Source organism: Elephas maximus, chromosome 12 (assembly GCF_024166365.1).
Source record: "Elephas maximus indicus isolate mEleMax1 chromosome 12, mEleMax1 primary haplotype, whole genome shotgun sequence".
NCBI lineage: Eukaryota > Metazoa > Chordata > Mammalia > Proboscidea > Elephantidae > Elephas > Elephas maximus.
In genome coordinates, this window is record NC_064830.1 from 46451620 (window position 1) to 46472381 (window position 20762).

At 40.9% G+C, this 20762-nt stretch overlaps 1 protein-coding gene across 8 annotated transcripts in view; it reads right to left on the minus strand.

Annotated features, from left to right (window-relative positions):
- The window catches only part of RBKS (ribokinase), a 158823-nt gene that overhangs the window by 75176 nt on the left and 62885 nt on the right, over window positions 1-20762 (minus strand). For all 8 annotated transcript variants that reach the window (XM_049904733.1, XM_049904729.1, XM_049904735.1 and 5 more), the window contains 3 exons: window positions 6886-6949; window positions 5861-5923; window positions 609-773 (listed from right to left, as the gene is read on the minus strand). In XM_049904733.1, coding sequence (XP_049760690.1) covers window positions 609-773; window positions 5861-5923; window positions 6886-6949 — 292 coding nt within the window. The remainder of the gene's footprint in view (window positions 1-608; window positions 774-5860; window positions 5924-6885; window positions 6950-20762) is intronic.

Genomic DNA, 20762 nt, shown 5'->3' on the forward strand with positions numbered 1-20762 from the left:
CAGATGAATCCAGATTCTTCACTTGTTGTTAACTGTTGAAGGCGGGTGATGGGTAACCTGGTCTCATCATACATTTCCACCTGCTTGTGTACATGTTTGAAAATTTCCAAAATCAAATGCCAAAGGAAAGAGCTACTGAATGAACACAGACAACACCGAAAATATTACTTTTGTAAATAATCTTTTGTTATTTATAGAAAACGTGATGAAGTTTTACAAAAAGAAGGAAGAACTAATCTCCAGTTCCTATGAAAATGTACCTGTGCAGGCAGCGGCTGTACATGACGTGCAGCTTCACCTCTGCTTCCCAGAGTGCACATCATTTCACCACCTGGAGCGTCTCCTGGACAACGGCTGCTTAGAGATTCTTGTTACTACTTACATCATTTCTGCCAACTAGGCTGAAGATTTATATTGAGGGGTGTCAGAAATGCTATTCATATTTTCTAACATTACCAAGAACTACAAGAAGACAGCAAATCTCACAGATAGAAGAAAGATGATTTTACTACAGGAAAAAATGATTGGTTTGCTTAACTTACAAAGTTAGCTTTAGTAAGACAATAATAAAAGCTTTTACAGAAAGAATGGCAAATACGTAAAATTACCTCCACTGGTGCGGGCCATTGTAAGCGCTTCCAAAGAAGTCGCTGGCGTAACTTCTAGCTGGCAGATCATTACTTTGGCTCTGCTAATGACACTGGCTGCTTTCTTCAGGTCTTCACTATTCAAAAGTAAATTTGCTCCAGCCACTATGATGATTATATTCTGTCCTACAAAGAAATTTGCATATTTATATTAAAAACCAAACAAAGCCAAGCAATGACATTTGGCAAAGCTACAACTGCCCTTATAAAATCATTACGCAAAATGTTTTTTAAGTAGTAATTTTAATGTTTCTATGCCATTCAGGTTAAATTTCTTATTCCAGGTCACTGTAAAACTGCATTATCTCTGTAACATTCATATCATTCTGATCACTTTGAGTAAAATCTTAAAAAGGTTTTCCTTATCAATATTGTTACATACAAAGAATATTAGTTGAGCAATGATACAAAACTTACTTCAAAAATTTCTTTTATGGGAAAGGGCTGGTACAATGTATATGGAAAAGATTCTGAGTCTTAAATGAAAGATGTCATACGTTTTTGTTGTTGTTAGTTGTCATTGACTCATGGTGACCCCACGCACAGTGGAATTAGACCATTGTCATCCACAGGGTTTTCACTGGCTGATTTTTGGAAGTAGGGCGCCAGGCTTTTCTTCCTAGTCTGCCTTAGTCTGGAAGCTCCACTGAAACCTGTTTAGCACTACAGCAACACGCAAGACTCCACTGAGACAAGTGGCGGCTGCACATGAGGTGTACTGGCTGGGAATCGAACCCGGATCTCCCACATGGAAGGCAAGAATTCTACCACTGAACCACCATTGCCCTCAGATGTCACGTAGATGAGCATAAATAGGAACAACCTTGCAGAACACTGAAAACTAATGTTCTGTAGGATACAGTCAGTTCATGTATAAATAAAAAGTGATTCTGTAAATCATAATACAGTTTATAACACCCAACAGATGGAAAAATTGTACCAGAAAACTTAAAAAAGTAGAGAGAGAGAGATTTAGCCTAGGAATCTGCTGTACTCTCAGTGCTTGGATCCATTCCTGTCATGGATTAAATTATGTGCCCCCGAACTATGTGTCAGCTTGGTTAGGCCATGATTCCTAGTATTGTGTGGTTGTCCACCATTTTGTCATCTGATGTGATTTTCCTATGTGTTGTAAATCCTTCGCTATGATGTTAGTGAGATAGATGGATTAGTGGCAGTTATGTTGATGAGATCTGTAAGATTAGATGGGTTTAAGATAATCTCTTTTGAGATGTAAAAGAGATGCAAGCAAAGAGACAGGGGACCTCATACCACCAAGAAAGCAGCGAGAGGAGCACAGCGTCCTCTGGACCTGGGGTTCCTGTGCAGAGAAGCTCCTAGTTTAGGGAAAGATTGATGACAACCATGTTCCTTCAGAGCTGACATAGAAGCTGATCCCCTGAATTCAGACTGTTAGCCCCCTAGACTGTGAGAGAATAAATTTCTGTTTGTTAAAGCCAACCACTTGTGGAATTTCTATTATCACAGCACTAGATAAAAGATAATTCCATACAACCTCTCCTAAATGGGGGAAAGACGGTGTTACATCTTGTCTGTCAAGTGAGACATCAGTAGCTCTACTGTCCAATATTGTAGTCACCAGTACATGCCTCACATGGCTTTTGAGCACTTGAAATGTAGCTAGTCTGAACTGAGATGTGCTATAAGTGTAAAATACACAGTGGATTTCAAAGAGTTAGTATAATAAAATAAGGTAAAATACCATTAATATTAAAACATTTTAGATCACATGTTGATGTGGTAAGATTTTAGCTATACTGGATTAAATAAGTATATTATTAAAATTAATTTTACCACTTAGGTGAAGGGAAGGACAACACAATACAGGGAATTCAGCACAACTGGACTAAACCAAAAGCTAAGAAGTTTCCTGAATACGACCAAACACTTCGAGGAACAGAGTAGCAAGGGTGGGAGTCTGGGGGCCGTAGTTTCAGGGGACATCTAGCTCAACTGGCATAATAAAGTTTATTAAGAAAATGTTCTGTCCACTTTGGTGAGTGGCGTCTGGGGTCTTAAAAGCTAGTGAGCAGCGATCTAAGATGCATCAATTGGTCCCAACCCACCTGGAGCAAAGGAGAATGAAGAACACCAAAGACACAAGGAAAATATTAGCCCAAGAGACAGAAAGGGCCACATAAACTAGGGACTCCATCAGCCTGACACCAGAAGAACTAGATGGTGCCTCGCTACCATCAATGACCGCCCTAACAGGGAACACAACAGAGTACCTGATGCAGCAGGAGAAAAGTGGGGTGAAGAACCCAAATTCCAGTAAAAAGACTAGACTTCATGGTCTGACTGAGATTGGAGGGACCCCAGAAGACATGGGCCCCGGACTCTGTTAGCCCCAAACTAAAACCATTCCCAAAGCCAACTCTTCAGACAAAGATTAGGCTGGACTATAAGACATAAAATGATACTCGTGAAGAGTGTGCTTCTTAGCCAAGTAGACACATGAGACATCCGGGGTGGAAAGGAGGAGTGTGCTGTCGCATTATAGAGGGAGCAACTAGGGTCACATAACAATGTGTGGATTAATTTTTGAATGAGAAACTAACTTGAGCTGTAAACTTTCACCTAAAGCATAATAAAAAAAAAATTAGTTTTACCAGTTTCTTTTTACTTTTTTAAACGTGGCTACTAGAATGTCTGTAATTAGGTATGTGGCTTGTACTCTATTTCTGCGGACAACACTGGTCTAGAAGGATGAGTTGCAGCAGTCATTTTTGTGTTCCAGGCTGCTTGAGTTGATCTTGTAGAGACATGACCTAAAATTACCTTTGAATGCAGAACAAATTCTAGCCTATCGTTTTACCACAGACATGTTTTTTGGTCATGAAGAGCACTTAAGAATATGGAGATGGATGAGTATAAATCCAATCTCAATACTGGAAAACTCAAAGTGGCCCCCTCCCTGAAAGACAACACCCCTGTTTCTTTTTCTCCTTGAGTGACCTCATTTTCTCTGCTGGAGTCAACTGATGCTTCTGCAATGCTGACTCTGGAGTCTGTATTTCTGGCCTGGTCTTAGCTGCTGAGCAACAAACCCAGGGTTCCAGCTGTCTGGCGGACATTACCATATGGTTAGCTCATTCGTGCCTCACATTTACCTTATCAGAACTGACGTCATGGTTCCTCAGAAAGTTAAGCACAGAATCACCACGTGACCCAGCAATTCCATGCCAGGGTATATAAACAATAGAATTGAAAACAGGTGTTCAAAAAAAAAAAAAAAAACTTGTATATGAATGTTCATAGCAGTATGCACAATAGCCAAAAGATGGAAACCACTCAAATGTCCATCAACTGATGAGCAACCAAAACATGGTATATCCATGCAACGGAATATTATTCAGCTCTAAAAAGAAGTGAAGTACTGATACGTGACCCTAGAAAATACAATGCTAAGTGAAAGAAGCCAGCTACAAAGGATCACATATTGTATGATTCCATTTATATGAAAGGTCCAGAATAAGCATATCTATAGTGACAGAAAGTAGATTACCATATTTTTATGAAAATAACATGCACTTTCTATGTTTGTTTACCAACCACACCCCCCCACAAGGTATTTTTGTAAGCACACTATGCTACATTTATTTTACAGCAACATATTAAAAAATTTGGCATAGTGGTACTTACGAAAATACCTCTCGAGGGGAGGGCGTAGTTGGCAAGCTGTAGGAGGTGTGTATTATTTGCGTAAAATATGGTAGTGGTTGTCCGGGGTTAAGGGAGGGGAAGTGGCTGCTTAATGGCTACAGTGTTTCCTTTTGGATGATGAAAAAGTTCTGGAACTAAACAGCAGTCATGGTTGCACAATACTGTGACTGCACTAAATGTCACTAATGGTAAATTTTGTGTGTATTTTACGATGCTTAAAAAAAACTGAACTCATTGTTTTGTATTCCACATTCACTGTCTCACTTAAAGGCACTAACTGTTCCACCTCTGTGTAGTTACCCTCACTCTCCTACTACAATCTATACTCTTTGAGAGTGTTACCATACACTATAAACCAGGTGAAGTCTACCATAACAGGCACTCAATATATAATATTAAATGATACCCCTGAATGGAAAATGCAGCATTTTATTTCACAGATATGGAAGAAACAGAACTTGAAGAAATCCCCACAACACAAAAAGAGGTTTCAAACAGGAAATGTGCTGAAGGTCATAGCAATAATTATTTAAGATGTAGCTTAAAGTAATGAACACAGACTTTCTATTGTTAGAAAACTTTTATCTACTGTCTCTAAAAAAAAAAAAAAAACCCAGTGCCGTCTACTGTCTCTAAGTGGAATAATTTTTTGTTTCTTTCTGACTTTGGGATCACTAAAGTCAAGCTAAAAATACCCTATCTTTTATGAGAAACAATCTTGTGAAAAATGCATTGTAAACAGAAGGCAGTGACAACCCTAAGTGACTTCTCTGCACACTGAGTGCCCACAATGTTCCAGGTTCTGTCCTAGATGGCTGACAGGATGCTGGGTCCTTCTGGATATTAATTCTGATTTAAAAAACTTTATGCAGGTGTTTTTATACTTAAGGCAGTTGGCAGAAATCATGACACTTTACTTGAGGAAGAAAGGAAGTTATCCTTTTTTAAGACAAATGTTTCAGCTACTTCAAGGCCTTGTGACAGACTTAGTTGCATAGACAGACTTTTGAGATCTGATTGCTGTTTAAAGAGCAGACGAAATTGAATGCTAACGGTAAGTCAGGACAATTAGCTGCTGTTATTTGCTCAATAAATATCCTATAAATATGATACATCAAACAAACTTTCTTTTGCACCTATCTATCTGCATTTCTTTACCTAGTGTAACTGAAATGGCAGATGAATACCTGACTGCTTCTAGAGACAAATGTCAACCCTGAGTTCATGTGAGGGGTAATGGCGACATTACAGAACATAAGTGTTATTTTGCAGCAACCCTAACACTTCATACATATATTGGATGGACAATTTTACATTGGAATGATCAACTTGGGAATTAATTAAAGGGAAACAAGTTTATATTTAGAGGGGTAAAATCACGCTTTGGGCTTTGTGAAGAGTGGCCGTGGGAGTTGGGTTTGGTAGGACAGCCATAGGATTAGGGTAAAAATTAAGGCTTTCAAATCTAGTTCTGGAAATGAACTGTCTGTCTCACGAAATGACACTCCAGTATGTGAAACGCATACCTTCATTATTGACAATTATAGAAGCGGTTCCTGTAGCAGCATCTTTAGTCTGATATGTAAATTCTAAAAGAAAAAAGAAAATTACAATCACATACATACAGCCTGTCATAGATAATCTACTGTAACAATTTTAACGTACCACTAATCCTTGGTAAAACTTTTTTAACCTTTAACCATCTGGAACGATAAAGAAAATCAGTAATTAGTGCTAATTTATACCCATCACCTATACAATGAGGAAAAAGAGAAGTCTTCACATGCAGTTACACCTTTCCTCTGCATTAATAACAACTCCATCAAACCACCCCCCGCTTCCTATTACCCAGGATTATTCATAGCTGTACACATACGCATTTTTCTAGACCAACGCATTTATTTTCTTCAGTGAAATAAATGATAGACTTGAGATAAGAGGCAAAAGATCAAACCAGTAAGATGAATCTGTTTGATTTTCTTCATTCTCACAAGTCTTGCATTTCATCAAGAACCATGGCCTGACATGGACAAAGAAATGCTGATCATATAGCCTTTGGCAGCAGCAAAGAGCCCTGCCCTGGAGTCAGAAGACTTGTGTTCCGGTTGTGGCGCTAGCTCCAACTAGCTGTGTGTTCTTGGACAAATCACTGATCCTCTCTGGCCTTCAGTTTCCTCTTCTGTGAAATGATCAGATTAGCCTCGATGGTTTCTAAGATTGTTTCCAGCTATGATATTCAACGATTTTTCTTAAAATCTTTTGTGAATGTAGTACCTACTTTTCCTTGTCACCTGCTTTTGAAACATTTCCATGAGATGAAGGTTTGCAACCTCCTATTGTTTTATTTCCACCTGGAGGAATATACATTAAAGATTTAACCAAAGGGCATTTAAACAAGACTAGACAAAGCTGTGCTGAAAAATTCTCTGGCCACCAGAGGGAAAAAAAAAAAAGAGGACCTGATAATTCTATTCTATGCTCAAATTTTTTCCTAACAAGATCACAGACAATAGCTATTAAAAGCCAACTTTGGAAAAAAATGAAAATTTACCTGTAGAAATATCATTCCGTTTTAAGTTTTCTATATGATCATTGCCAAAAGAATCTTTGCCAACCTGTATGAAAGAAATGATGAACATTAGATCTTTTACATTTAGTAAAATGTTACAATGTAGTTTTTAGAATACTTAGCATTTTAAAAGGGCATATCTGTACCATACTTTATAAACATTAACTAATTAATCTTCTTAATGCTAGACTTGATTTCAGCCCAGAGAATTAATGTTCTACTTATGTCCTACCTCAAATGTGAAGCACTGACTGACGGTCAGAAGCTCTATAACCATGCTCTCATTTTGATCTGCTCATGTGGTCATTTCCACTGAACTGCCCACCTATACTGAAGGAGATAATTATTTTTGAAGAATCTCAGCCTTTTGTACTTTGCTATAAAATGAGGGCATCTAGGTAATGATTTGCCTGGTGTTTTGGAATCTTCTTATATTCTCCTCTGACCTTGACATAAGGGGCAAAGAAGAGGGAATTTAAGAGCTCTAGCTAACCTGGGTTACTGGATAAAGTACGATTCGTTGTTTTTGCATCCTAGCATCCTCTGCTTCTGTAATAAACCAAAACCAAAAATGAAACTTGTTGCTGTCGAGTTGATTCTGACTCATAGTGACCCTATAGGACAGAGTAGAACTGCCCCATAGAGTTTCCAAGGAGTGCCTGGTGGATTTGAACTGCCGACCTTTTGGTTAGCAGCTGAGCTCTTAACCACTGCGCCACCACGGCCCCTATTCTGTAATAGTACTTCAATTTTTCCTTTGGGAACACATTCCCTTTTCCTTCACAGACTCATGGTTAGGATGGGCAAGGGACCGGGCCTGATGAAAAAGTGTGTTCCACCACCCTGGGCCATAGAGACGGGTTCGTGAAAGGACATGTGACCCAAGTCAGTCCAACAAGATTCAATCCTGGCAATTTTACTGAAACTACTGGGGAACACAAGTCTTCCTCCCAGTGAGACTCTAGCAGTAAAATAATATAAGCCTGGATCCACTGGGGCTCACCATTATGAACACAGCCTGCATGAAAATGGGAGAAACATCACAGAAACCCCGAGAAAGGCAGAGACATACAGAGAGGCAGACAGACAGACAGACTCTTAATGGCTAGCTGACACCTAAGCTGCCTGGAACCAGTTCTACTTTTTACAGTTGGCTTTTTAGTTGCACGAGCCAACACATTCTTTTTTGTTATTATTTTTGCTTAAGCCAGTTTGAATTGAGTGTCTATTGTATGTTATCCAAAAAGTCCTAACTGTCTCAAAAGCTAGTCAGCCTGCTCTGACCCTGAGCCATAATTCAATAGTAGTGCTTCTACGGGGATTCTGAGACCAAGTTCCCACCTCGTGGCTCATTTTTGGGCAGAGGATCCCTCTCCATTTCCCTCAGAGTGCATGTGCATGTCCTAACCATCTGGCTAGTTCCCCATCTCCTTCAGATCTGAGGCTCTTCTCTGCTCGACCAGCCTCCACAGGTGCCAGGTCTCAAAACCAGACCCTCAAACCCAGAGGACTATTACCACAAGGCCTCAGATACCAACTGCTGCCCTGCTCACCTACATCTCCTGCTGCTGGTTTCTGGGCTCCTAGTTCTATCGTCACTGCGCTGGTCATGGCACCCTGGTGTCTTCTGTCATACCCCTCTGATGTTAACCATTTATCTGAGTGCCACTTTGACTAGGCCTTGGCCTGACATCTCCAGACTTATTTTTGCTCTGAGTCTATAGCAGAAATTGCAAACCGGTAGGCCGAGAGCTGAATCTGACTCCTAGATTTGTTTCATTTGCCCAGCAATTTTTAATTCTAATCAGTCGTCAACATTTAAGAATGAGAAGACTTCACAAAACCAGAGTTCCAGTTGCTCCTTGTTGTTATGTGCCGTTGAGTGGATTTTGACTCATTGTGACCCTACCGGACACAGTACAACTGCCCCATAGATTTTCCTAGCTTGTAATCTTTACAGAGAATGTGGCATCAGGATTGGAGGAAGACTCACTTCAGCCTTCCTTGCTGAAAGTGAAGAGAACTTGAAGCACTTATTGATGAAGATCAAAGGCTACAGCCTTCAGTATGGAATACACCTCAACATAGAGAAAACACAAATTCTTACAACTGGACCAATAAGCAACATCATGATAAATGGTGAAAAGACTAAAGTTGTCAAGGATTTCATTTTACTTGGATCCATAATCAACACCCATGGAAGCAGCAGTCAAGAAATCAAACGACACGTTGCATTGGGCAAATCTGCTGCAAAAGACCTCTTTAAAGCATTAAAAAGCTAAGATGTCACTTTAAGGACTAAGATGCACCTGACCCAAGCTGTGGTGTTTTCAGTTGCTTCATATGCATACAAAAGCTGGACAACGTATAAAGAAGACCAAAGAAGAAATGATGCCTTTGAATTATGATGTTGGTGAAGAATATCAAATATACCATGGATGCCATTAGAATGAGCAAATCTGTCTGGAAGAAGTACAACCAGAACGCTCCTTAGAAGCAAGGATGACAAGACTTCATCTCACATACTCTGGATATGTTATCAGGAGGGACCAGTCCCTGGAGAAGGATATCATACTCAGTAAAACAGACGGTCAGCAAAAAAGAGGAAGACCCTCAGTGAGATGGACTGACACAGTGGCTGCAACAATGGGCTCAAACATAACAACAATTGTGAGGATGGCAAAGGACTGGGCAGTGTTTTGTTCTATTGTACATACAGTTGCTATGAATCTGAACGGACAATGGCACCTAACAACAACTACAAATCTTTACGGATCACCAGGTCTTTTCTCCAGTGGAGCCACTGGGTGAGTCTGAACCACCTACCTTTTGGTTAGCAGCCAGCACTTAAACCATTGCACCACCAGGGCTTCTTAGATTTCTGAGGTTCATATAAACTTCTTTTATATGAACCTCAGAAAATTCAGATTCTGGTAATATGGGCCAACATTCCTGCAAGGTAACCCAGCTGAAACTGACAGATGGCTGCCCGTACAGTGGGCACATGCTCTCTAGGTCATCACAGCCCCTACTGAGCGAACTGTACCAATTTATGCTACCTGCTTGGTCCCTGTAGACCTTTGAGCTTGCCACTCCTGACCTACAATTCTCTTTTTCTGTTCTGAAGGTCCCAACACTACTTCAAAAGATTGTATCGCTATCCAGGACTCAGCTGTTCCTGGTATGTTTTTCCAAAGAAAATTATTCTTTTCTGTATGTATCAATAGAAAGAAACCTAGTTACTACTTGGGTCAAGATCCTCAGTGAGTGAGGACAAAATTTTCTGGTGAATTTTGAACTGCCTAGATGAGGGCAGGAAAACTTTTACTACAAAGGGCCAGAAAGTAAATATTTTAGGTTTTACAGGCCATATGGTCTCTTTTCCAACTACTCCACTCTGCCTTTATAGAGTGAAAGCAGGCAAAGACAATCTACAAACAGATGGGGGTGGCTACATTCCAATAAAACTTTATTCACAAAGAGATGCATCAGGCTAGATTTGCCCTGTAGACCAAAGTTTGCTAACCCCTGAACTAAATGCTACCTCTGATACCTTCTTCCTTATAGAACACTTTCCCCTGTACTCCTCTTCTGGCAGAAATGTTGATTAGGCAATAATCTCAAACAATATATAATTATTTCTTATTAGTAGAATTTCTATCTCTGTAATGAAGAGGACCCAACACAAAGCATGGATGTGGGGAGAATTACCTTGTGGAAGGAGTTCATCTACCACAGGTTTCCCTCAGGGAAGGCTGGCCGTTTACTTGCCAAATAAGTACCTGTTTCCTAGGTCAAAGATTCATCCAACTCACTGCGGTTGAGTCGATTCCAACTCATAGCGAGCCTACAGAACAGAGTAGAGCTGCCCCGTAGAGTTTCCAAGGAGCTCCTGGTGGATTCAAACTGCCGACCCCTTGATTAGCAGCCATAGCACTTAACCACTACACCACCAGGGTTTCCCAAAAATTTATACCCCAAACAAATTCCTTGTTCTCTCAACTTCTTTTATATTAACTTTCTCCTGTGGGATATTAAGGTGTTACATATTTGGGAAAATATCCTTATAAGATTGTGTCAAATGATTAAAATTAATTGTAGGGATCCAGATAAGGCCATTCATAAGCATGTGGGGCCTGATACAAATTAGGATATAGAAACTTCTCTCCCTTTTCCGATTAGTTTTATGCAGGCAAAAACTGTATAAGGTAAACATCAAGTGTAGGCTTGATAAATGCAGGTGAGAATGTAAACATTAGGAAGTACAGAGTAGGAAGAATTTTTCAGGGGAGAAGGAACCCAAAAAACCATGTAGCTTTGCCTTCAAGAAACTGCTAATATCACAGGGATAATAAGACAGAGACAACTATAATAGCAGGCGGAATACCATGTGCCTCAAAGGCTAGCTTAGGAAGGGGTGTCATACGCATGGTAACGGCATTCTGCAGGCTTGCTGCAGTTGTATTTTGGAGGCTGCACTAGCTGCCTTTCTTCTGCTCAGGGAATTACCTGATTTGCTACATCCTTGGTGACAGTAGGTCCCTGTGTAGTGCAAACAGTTTGTGCTTGACTACCAATCAAAAGGTTGGCGGTTTGAACCCACCCAGCGGGGCCATGGAAGATAGGCCTGGTGATCTACTTCCATAAAGATTACAGCCAAGAAATCCCTATGGAGCTCAGTTCTATGCGGTAACACACAGCGTTGTGATGAGTTGGAATCAACTCAATGGAAACTGGTTTTTTTTTTTTTTGGTGATGGTTATAGTTCCATATTTATAGCTGGCTGGACTTCTAAACTCTATGTGAGAGGTAGGAAAAAAGAAAAAAAAAAAAAAAAAAGAAATGCTTTGACCTTTGGTATTCCCTTGTGAAAAATAAAAATTTGGTAACTGAAAGGAAACCCTGGTGGCGTAGTGGTTAAGTGCTACAGCTGATAACCAAGAGGTCGGCAGTTTGAATCCACCAGGTGCTCCTTGGAAACTCTGTAGGGCAGTTCTACTCTGTCCTATAGGGTCGCTATGAGTTGGAATCAACTCAATGGCAGTGAGTTTGGTTTTCGGTATCTGAAAAAATAACAACACGACAAAGGATTAAGAGGAGTCAACTCTAACTCTGGAACCGAGAGGTGATGGCCCCTAAAGTGAGCCACATGTTCTCGAGGTCACCACTGCCTCTACCAGGCATCCTGTACCAATTTATGCTACCTGCTTGTAGGCCATGTGTGATGGATCTAGGTTGTGGTGACACATTACAAAGCAAAAAGAAGCCTAAAAAGCCTAAGAAGAGGAAGCTGGTATTTTCATTTTTGTCATGAAGTCAGAAGCCCCTTCACACTAGTTGTGTGATTTGGGGAAGCCACTTTAACTCTCTCTCTTCCTTATCTAGAAATGGGAATATCTCTACCTTGCAAGTTTGTAATAAGGATAAAACAATATGCATTGTTATGGATTGGCTTGTGTCCCCAAAAATGTGTGTCAACTTGGCTAGGCTGATTCCCAGTATTGTGTGGCTGTCCACCATTTTGTGATATGACGTGATTACGCTATGTGTTGTAAATCCTAACCTCTGTGATGTTAATGAGGCAGGGTTAGAGGCAGTTATGTTAAGGCAGGACTCAATCTACAGCATTAGGCTATATTTTGAGTCAATCTCTTTTGAGATACAAGAGAGAGAATGGAGCAGAGAAAAGGGGGACCTCATACCACCAAGAAGGAAGAGCTGGGAGCAGAGCGTGTCCTTTGGACCTGGGGTTCTTGCACTGAGAAGCTCCTAAACCAGGGAAAGATTGATGACAAGGACCTTCCCCCAAAACTGACAGAGAGAGAAAGCCTCCCCCTGGAGCTGGCACCCTGAATTTGGACTTCTAGCCTACTGGACTGTGAGGGAATAAATTTGTTAAAGCCATCTGCTTGTGGTACTTCTGTTACAGCAACACTAGATACCTAAGACATGCATGAAAGGACATTTAAAAATGTAAAGGGTTAAATGAGTATAAGGTGCTATTACCATCATCATCACCACAGCAGGAGTGAATGCTCAGACTCTCATGTTCCTATGGTGACTGAATATTTTACGGGGGAAGAGGAAGGGGCTATTGCAGCTGGGATCCAATCTTAAACTACTTTCCTGCCCATCTGGTTCTCCTTGACACTTCCAATTCCTCCTATTATTCCCTGTTTTCTTTTTTTAATTTTTATTGTCTTTAAGTGAAAGTTTACAAATCAAGTCAGTCTCTCACATAGAAACCTATATACACCTTGCTACATACTCCCAATTACTCTCCCCCAATGAGACAGCCCACTCCCTCTCCACTCTCTCTTTTCGTGTCCATTTCGCCACCTTCTAACCCCCTCCACCCTCTCATCTCCCCTCCAGGCAGGAGATGCCAACATAGTCTCAAGTGTCCACCTGATCCAAGAAGCTCACTCCTCACCAGCATCCCTCTCCAACCCATTGTGCAGTCCAATCCATGTCTGAAGAGTTGGCTTTGGGAATGGTTCCTGTCCTATCCCCAGCAGAAGGTCTGGGGGCCATGACCACCAGGGTTCTTCCAGTCTCTGCCAGACCATTAAGTCTGGTCTTTTTATGAGAACTTAGGGTCTGCATCCCACTGGTCTCCTGCTCCCTCAGGGGTTCTCTGTTTTGTTCCTTGTCAAGGCAGTCATTGGTTGTAGCCAGGCACCATCTAGTTCTTCTGGTCTCAGGATCATATAGTCTCTGGTTCATGTGGCCCTTTCTGTTTCTTGGGCTCGTTAATTACCCCGTGTCCTTGGTGTTCTTCATTCTCCTTTGCTCCAGGTGGGTTGAGACCAATTGATGCATCTTAGATGCCTGCTTGCTAGTGTTTAAGACCCCAGGCGCCACTCTTCAAAGTGGGATGCAGGATGTTTTCTTAATAGATTTTATTATGCCAATTGACTTAGATGTCCCCTGAAATCATGGTCCCCAAACCCCTGCCCCTGCTACACTGGCCTTTGAAGCATTCAGTTTATTCAGGAAACTTCTTTGCTTTTGGTTTAGTCCAGTTGTGCTGACCTCCCCTGTATTGTGTGTGCTCCCTATTTTCAAACAGAAGATGCCTTGATGGTGGATGTAAGCATGTGGGTGCATTAAAGTATTTTTAAATGAGATTACATTACTATTATATTCTAATAAGAACATCTCTATTAATGGTTTGGTATAACTAATGCTGTTCATTCATCCTGTAATTTGTATGACAATTAATAATATTGCCAACTGTGAGTATATTTATGCCATGGGAGTAATCTTTAAAATTTAAGTAGATCTAAATCACTTATCAAAGCAGACACAAAAAGTAATGGAGTCCCGAGTCCTATTTAAAACTCTGTAACTCTTTTTCATTTTCAGTTACAGAGCAGCACAGATGACAAGACACACAATGCTATACTAAAAGAATGCCATCTTATTTTCCGACCCTCAACACCTTTTACACATTTGTTTACTTCTGGACTTACTTGAAACAGAAGTTGAGAGAAGCCAGTACCTTCCCATCACTTTTGCTTATTTCTGACTCAAATCAAAGACCCTCCTCCAGCTTCTGGAAATTGATAACCAGAAGTTAGAGCAGGTAGAATCCAAGCAAAGGTTTCATTTACTGCTTGCCACTGAGAGGTGTAAGTTCCTTGAAAAGCACAGTGAACTGTACAAATAGAAGATCACTGCAATAACAAGTATTATTATAAACTAAAAAACCAAACCCCCTGCCCTTGAGTCGATGCCGACTCACAGTGACCCTAGAGGACAGAGTAGAGCTGCCCTGGAGAGTTTCCAAGGAGCGGCTGGCGGATTTGAAGTGCTGGCCTTTTAGTTAGCAGCCGAGCTCTTAACCTCCCCTGGGCCACCCGGGTTGCAGGATTATGATAGAGGAACTTCTATAGGTATCTTTGGAGGATGCACTGTGTTACTAGTCACACTTTGGCTACCAAATTGATAAGAAAACTTTAAATGTAAGTATCTTGGCCATGAGGCAAAATAGTGCATATGGGAGTCAGGAAACTTGGAATCTAATTTCGGTTCTGCCATTATCAAGCTAATTAAAATTCTTTACATTTTGTTTCAAATTGTTCCATCTGAGCCAGGCTGCAGGGTGGGGCTAGTGTGAGTTTTCTCTGATAGGCAGGAAACCAAAAACCGGCGGGAGAGCAACAGCTCTCCACCTTGGCTGCACATTAGAATCTCCTGGAAAGCTTACAAAAATCCTGATGCCCAGGTTACACCCCAGACCAATTAAATCAGATTCTCTGCACATGGGACCCTGGCAAGCTCCCCAGGTGACTACAGTGCGTGGCTAAGGTTGAGGACCACTAGACTGGAGGATTAAAAGCTGGGAAGGTATCTGTAACGGCTTGTCTGTGTGGGAGAAATGAAGATGCGAGAGCACAGTCTTGTTTGGCACCATGGTGGTAAATCAATCAGGTGGGAACAGGAGTAAGTGTGACCGGCAGAATCTGCTGGGGATGGGGACTTTGGGGGCCCAAGAGAGTAGAGGTGCTGAGTGTGTTGTTGTTGCTAGCTGCTGTAGAGTCCATTATGACTCACGGTGACCCCATGTGTTACAGAGAAGAACTGCCCCCACAGAATTTTCTTGGCTGTAATCTTAATGATTAGAAAAGCTCAATATCATCAATCAGAATATGGCCAGGGGCTGACTGTGGAACAGACCGTCAATTGCTCATATGCAAGTGCAAGTTGAAGAAAACTAGAACAAGTCCATGAGAGCCAAAGCATGACCTTGAGCACATCCCATCTGAATTTAGACACCATCTCAAGAATAGATTTGACACATTGAACAGTACTAATGATGGAAGACCATTCTGATGTGGAAACACATGAAACATGAAGAAACTAAGAGGTCGTTAAACAGGCAGGAAAGAAAGAAAAGACCAAAATGGATGTCAGAAGAGACTCTGAAACTTGCTCTTGAACATAGAGTAGCTAAGGCAAAAGGAAGAAGTGATGAAGTAAAAGAGCCAAACAGATTTCAAAGGGTGGCTTCCCTTTTGGTTTTCTATCTCTAGATCTTTGCACAGGTGTAAAGATCTGTGCAAAGATCTGGAGATAGAAAACCAAAAGGGAAGAACACACTCAGCATTTCTTAAGCTGGAAGAAATGAAGAAAAAATTCAAGCCTTGAGTTGCAATGCTGAAGGATTCTATGGGAAAAATATTAAACAACACAGGAAGCATCAAAAGAAGATGGAAGGAATACAGAGTCACTATACCAAAAAGAATTGGTTGACATTCAACCATTTCAGGAGCTATGATCAGGAATTGATGGTACTGAAGGAAGAGGTCCAAGCTGCACCGAAGGCACTGGCAAAAAACAAGGCTCCAGGAATTGACAAAACACCAACTGAGATGTTTCAACAAACGGAGGCAGTGCTGGAAGTGCTCACTGGTCTACGCCAAGAAATGTGGAAAACAGCTATCAGGCCAACCACCTGGAAGAGATCTATATTTGTGCTCATTACAAAGAAAGGTGATCCAACAGAATGTAGAAATTACCTAACAATATCATTAATATCACACGCAAGTAAAATTTTGCTGAAGATCATTCAAAAGCAGTTGCAGCAGTACGTCGGCAGTGAACTGCCAGAAATTCAAGGTGGATTCAGAAGAGGACATGGAACTAGGGATATCATTGCTGATGTCACATGGATCCTGGCTGAAAGCAGAGAAGACCAGAAAGATGTCTGTGGTTTACTGACTATACAAAGGCATTCGACTGTATGGATCAGAACAGATTATGGATAACAAGTGCTCATGGGAATTCCAGAACCATTAATTATACTCATGAGGAACCTGTGCATAGATTAAGAGGCAGTTGTTTGAACAGAACAAGGGGATACTGTGTGGTTTAAAGTCAGGAAAGGTGTGTCACAGTTGTATCCTTTCACTAGACTTATTCAATCTGTACACTGAGCAAATAATCCGAGAAGCTGAACAATATGAAGAAGAACGTGGCATCAGGACTGGATGAAGCAGATGACAGAACCTTGCCTGCTGAAAGTGAAGATGACTTAAAGCACTTACTGATGAAGATCAAAGACCACAGGCTTCAGTATGGATTACACCTCAACATAAACAAAACAAAAATCCTCACAACTGGACCAATAACCAACATCATGATAAATGGAGAATAGGTCAAAATTATCAAGGATTTCATTTTACTTGGATCCACAATCAACACCCATAGAAGCAGCAGTCAAGAAATCAAAGACACGCTGCATTGGGCAAATTGGCTGCAAGGGACCTCTTTAAAGTGTTAAAAAGCAAAGATATCACCTTGAAGACTGAGGTACACCTGAGCCAAGCTATGGTGTTTTCATTCGCTTTATATGCATGTGAAAACTGGACGATGAATAAGGAAGACCGAAGAAGAATTGATGCCTTTGAATTGTGGTGTTGGTGAAGAATAATGAATACACCACGGACTGACAAAAGAACAAATCTGTCTTGGAAGAAATACAACCAGAATGTTCCTTAGAAGCAAGGATGGTGAGACTACTATGTCTCACATACTTTGGACATGTTATCAGCAGGGATGGACAACATGCTTGGTAAAGTAGAGGGTCGGTGAAAAAGAGGAAAACCCTCAACGAGATGGATTCACATAATGGCTGCAAAAATGGGCTTAAGCATAACAACGGTTGTGAGGATGGTGCAGGACAGGGCGGTGTTTCCTTCTGCTGTACACAGGATCGTTACGAGTTGGAACCGACTAGATGGCACCTAACAACAACAACATGCTCAACTCCAGAGCCCTGATGGTGCAGTGGTTAAGAGCTTGGCTGCTAACCAAAAGGTTGGCAGTTTGAATCCACCAGTTGCTCCTTGGAAACCCTATGGAGAAGTTCTACTCTGTCTGATAGGGTTGCTATGAGTTGCAGTTTACTCGACGACAATGGGTTTTTTTGTTTTATACTCAACTCTAAGGTCCCTATGTGACACAATGGTTTGCGTTCAACTGCCATACAACAAGGTATGAACCCATCCAGCCATACCACGGAAGAAAGGGCCTGGTGATCTGAGTCCGTTAAGATTGTTTTTGTTGTCAGGTGCCATCGAGTAGGTTCTGACTCATAGCAACCCTGTGTACAGCAGAACAAAACACTGTCTGGTCCTGTGCTAGCCTCACAATCGTTGTTATGCTTGAGCCCACTGTTGCAGCCACTGTGTCAATCCATCTTGTTGAGGGTCTTCCTTTTTTTTGCTGACCCTCTACTTTACCAAGCATGATGTCCTTCCCCAGGGACTGGTCCCTGCTAATAACATGTCCTTGCTTCCAAGGAGCATTCCGGCTATACTTCTTTCAAGACAGATTTGTTCATTCTTCTGGCAGACCATGGTATTCTTCACCAACACCATAATTCAAAGTCAATTCTGCAGTCTTCCTTATTCACTGTCCACCTTTTGAATGCCTATCAGGTGACTGGCATTGGCTGGGTTCAGGTGCACCTTAGTCCTTAAAGTGACATCTCTGCTCTTTACACTTAAAGCGGTCTTTTACAGTAGATTTGCCCAAAGCAATGCATTTGGTTTCTTGACTGCTGCTTCCATGGATGTTGATTGCGGATCCAAGTAAAATGAAATCCTTGACAACTTCAATATTTTCTCCATTTATGATGTTGTTATGGGTCCAGTTGTGAGGATTATTGTTTTCTTTATGTTGAGGTGGAATCCATACTGTTTGTTTATTGAATATTTAATAATATTAGTGAACAATGATAAAAAAGTCCCCCCCCCCCGCATAGCAGACCATGTGATTGATTCAAAAGGGCCAATACCAGTCCATTTGAGCCCACTAATACCTAGGATATCGATGTTTATGTGTTCTATTTCATTTTTGATGATTTCCAATTTTCCTAGATTCATACTTCGTATATTTCACATTTTGATTATTAATGGATGTTTGCAGCTGTTTCTTCTCATTTTGAGTTGTGCCATATCAGTAAATGAAGGTCCCAAAAGCTTGACTCCATCCATGTCATTAAGGTCGACTCTACTTTGAGGAGGCAGCTCTTCCCCAGTCGTCCTATGAGTGCATTCCAACCTGAGGGGCCCATCTTCCAGCACTGTATCAGCAACGTTCTGCTGCTATTCATAAGGTTTTCACTGGCTAATTCTTTTCAAAAGTAGATCACCAGGTCCTTCTTCCTAGTCTGTCTTAGTCTGGAAGCACAGTTGAAACCTGTTCGTCATGGGTGACCCCTGCTGGTATCTGAATACTGGTAGCATAGCTTCCAGCATCACAGCAACATCCAAGCCCTCACGGTATGACAAACTGACAGTTTTGCCTGTGGGGATAGGGGTGGGGGTGGGGTGGGGGAGGATTTGAGTATAAAAATTAGTTACTGTAAAATCACAAATATTTCCTTGGGTTGTTTGCTGACTACAGGCTCATTTGAAGTGGCCCAAGCTTGCTTCCCAAGTGTTTTGCTTTTCTTTCTAAAACTTATATTTGGCAAAAATAATACAATTTCTCTGCTTTTCACACTGTGGAGTAGAAAGGCACTATTAACTTGATATTATAATTGGACTATGTGAAAACACAATTTAAGGACAACAAGATCATGTCCATTTCCTTGTCTTTACTTATGAGAACTTAGTTCTTTCCTTTCTCCTCCACCTAATCAAACGTCAGTTGTTTTTCAAGCATCAATTTAGGGCATACTGGTTACTGATTTTCAAAGTAACTTGTAAGTAACTCATTTTCAAAGAGTCAGAATGCATGGAAATATAATTAACGTAAAAACTAAGCTGAATGTTATCTAATCTTTGGCGATTCAAGACATTTTGGGACATTTTAGCACTTGAGGGCCATGACGATAGGCAGGTTTAGGAGACTAAGTTGTGTTTCTCGCCATACAACAACTCAGCAGCTGCTTTTTTGAATACATCTCTCATATTAACATTTTAACTTGTCATTAGTGGTTTTATCAGAAAAGACACATGAAGAATACATTCACTTTCAGTTATTTACGCTTGTTGGTTGTTTAAATTCTAGATAAAGGAGCGTTTGCCTTAATAATGGCCTTTACTACACAAAGATAATTGTACAATCACCATTATCAGCATGCTTATCAGAGTGCGGTGGTGGGTTAGTGTAATCCAATCACTCCCTCTCATTTCTGCCAATATAAGGTGGTTGTTCTTGGGCTCTGTCCAGTTGACTCACAGTGACCGCATGTGACCGAGCAGAACTGCCTCTTAGGGTTTTCTAGGCTGTCCTCTTTATGGGAGCAGATTGCCAGGTCTTTCTTCTGCACAGCAGTTGGGTGGGTTTGAACTGCCAGTCTTTCAGTTAGGAGCTGAGCTGAGCACTTAACCATTGCATCACCAGGACTCCTTCCTGTATAAGGTATATATCATTTATTTGGTTAGGGCCATAGAATCTCTTGTGTTTGTATATATGGTCAAGCATTTCAACCAACACGCCTAACTAGTTTTAACCAGCCATCTTTCAACAGAGCTCAGTAATGGATAGATTTCATTTTATTATATATTACCTAGAAAGACCTGGTGACTAATTTTTATGTTTCAGAGTGAAAATCTCATGGATGGTCAGTTGATTTTTCCATGGTAATCTAGCATAGGAGGTACCTGTTGGTTAAGATGATGGCTACTCTGATACACTGCTGTTCAAGCTATCTGTAGTGAAGGCTCTGTGGTGAAGGCCCAGTTTTGTTTTTGTTTTCTTCTTTCATTTCTAATCCATTGTGGACAAATACTTTTGTAAAATATAATAACAATGAAATGAAAGCAAAAAAGAGACATATAAAATACAAGGCTCAATTTAGTATTACTCTTATGGTCTATAGCTATAAAATTTCTCTGTCA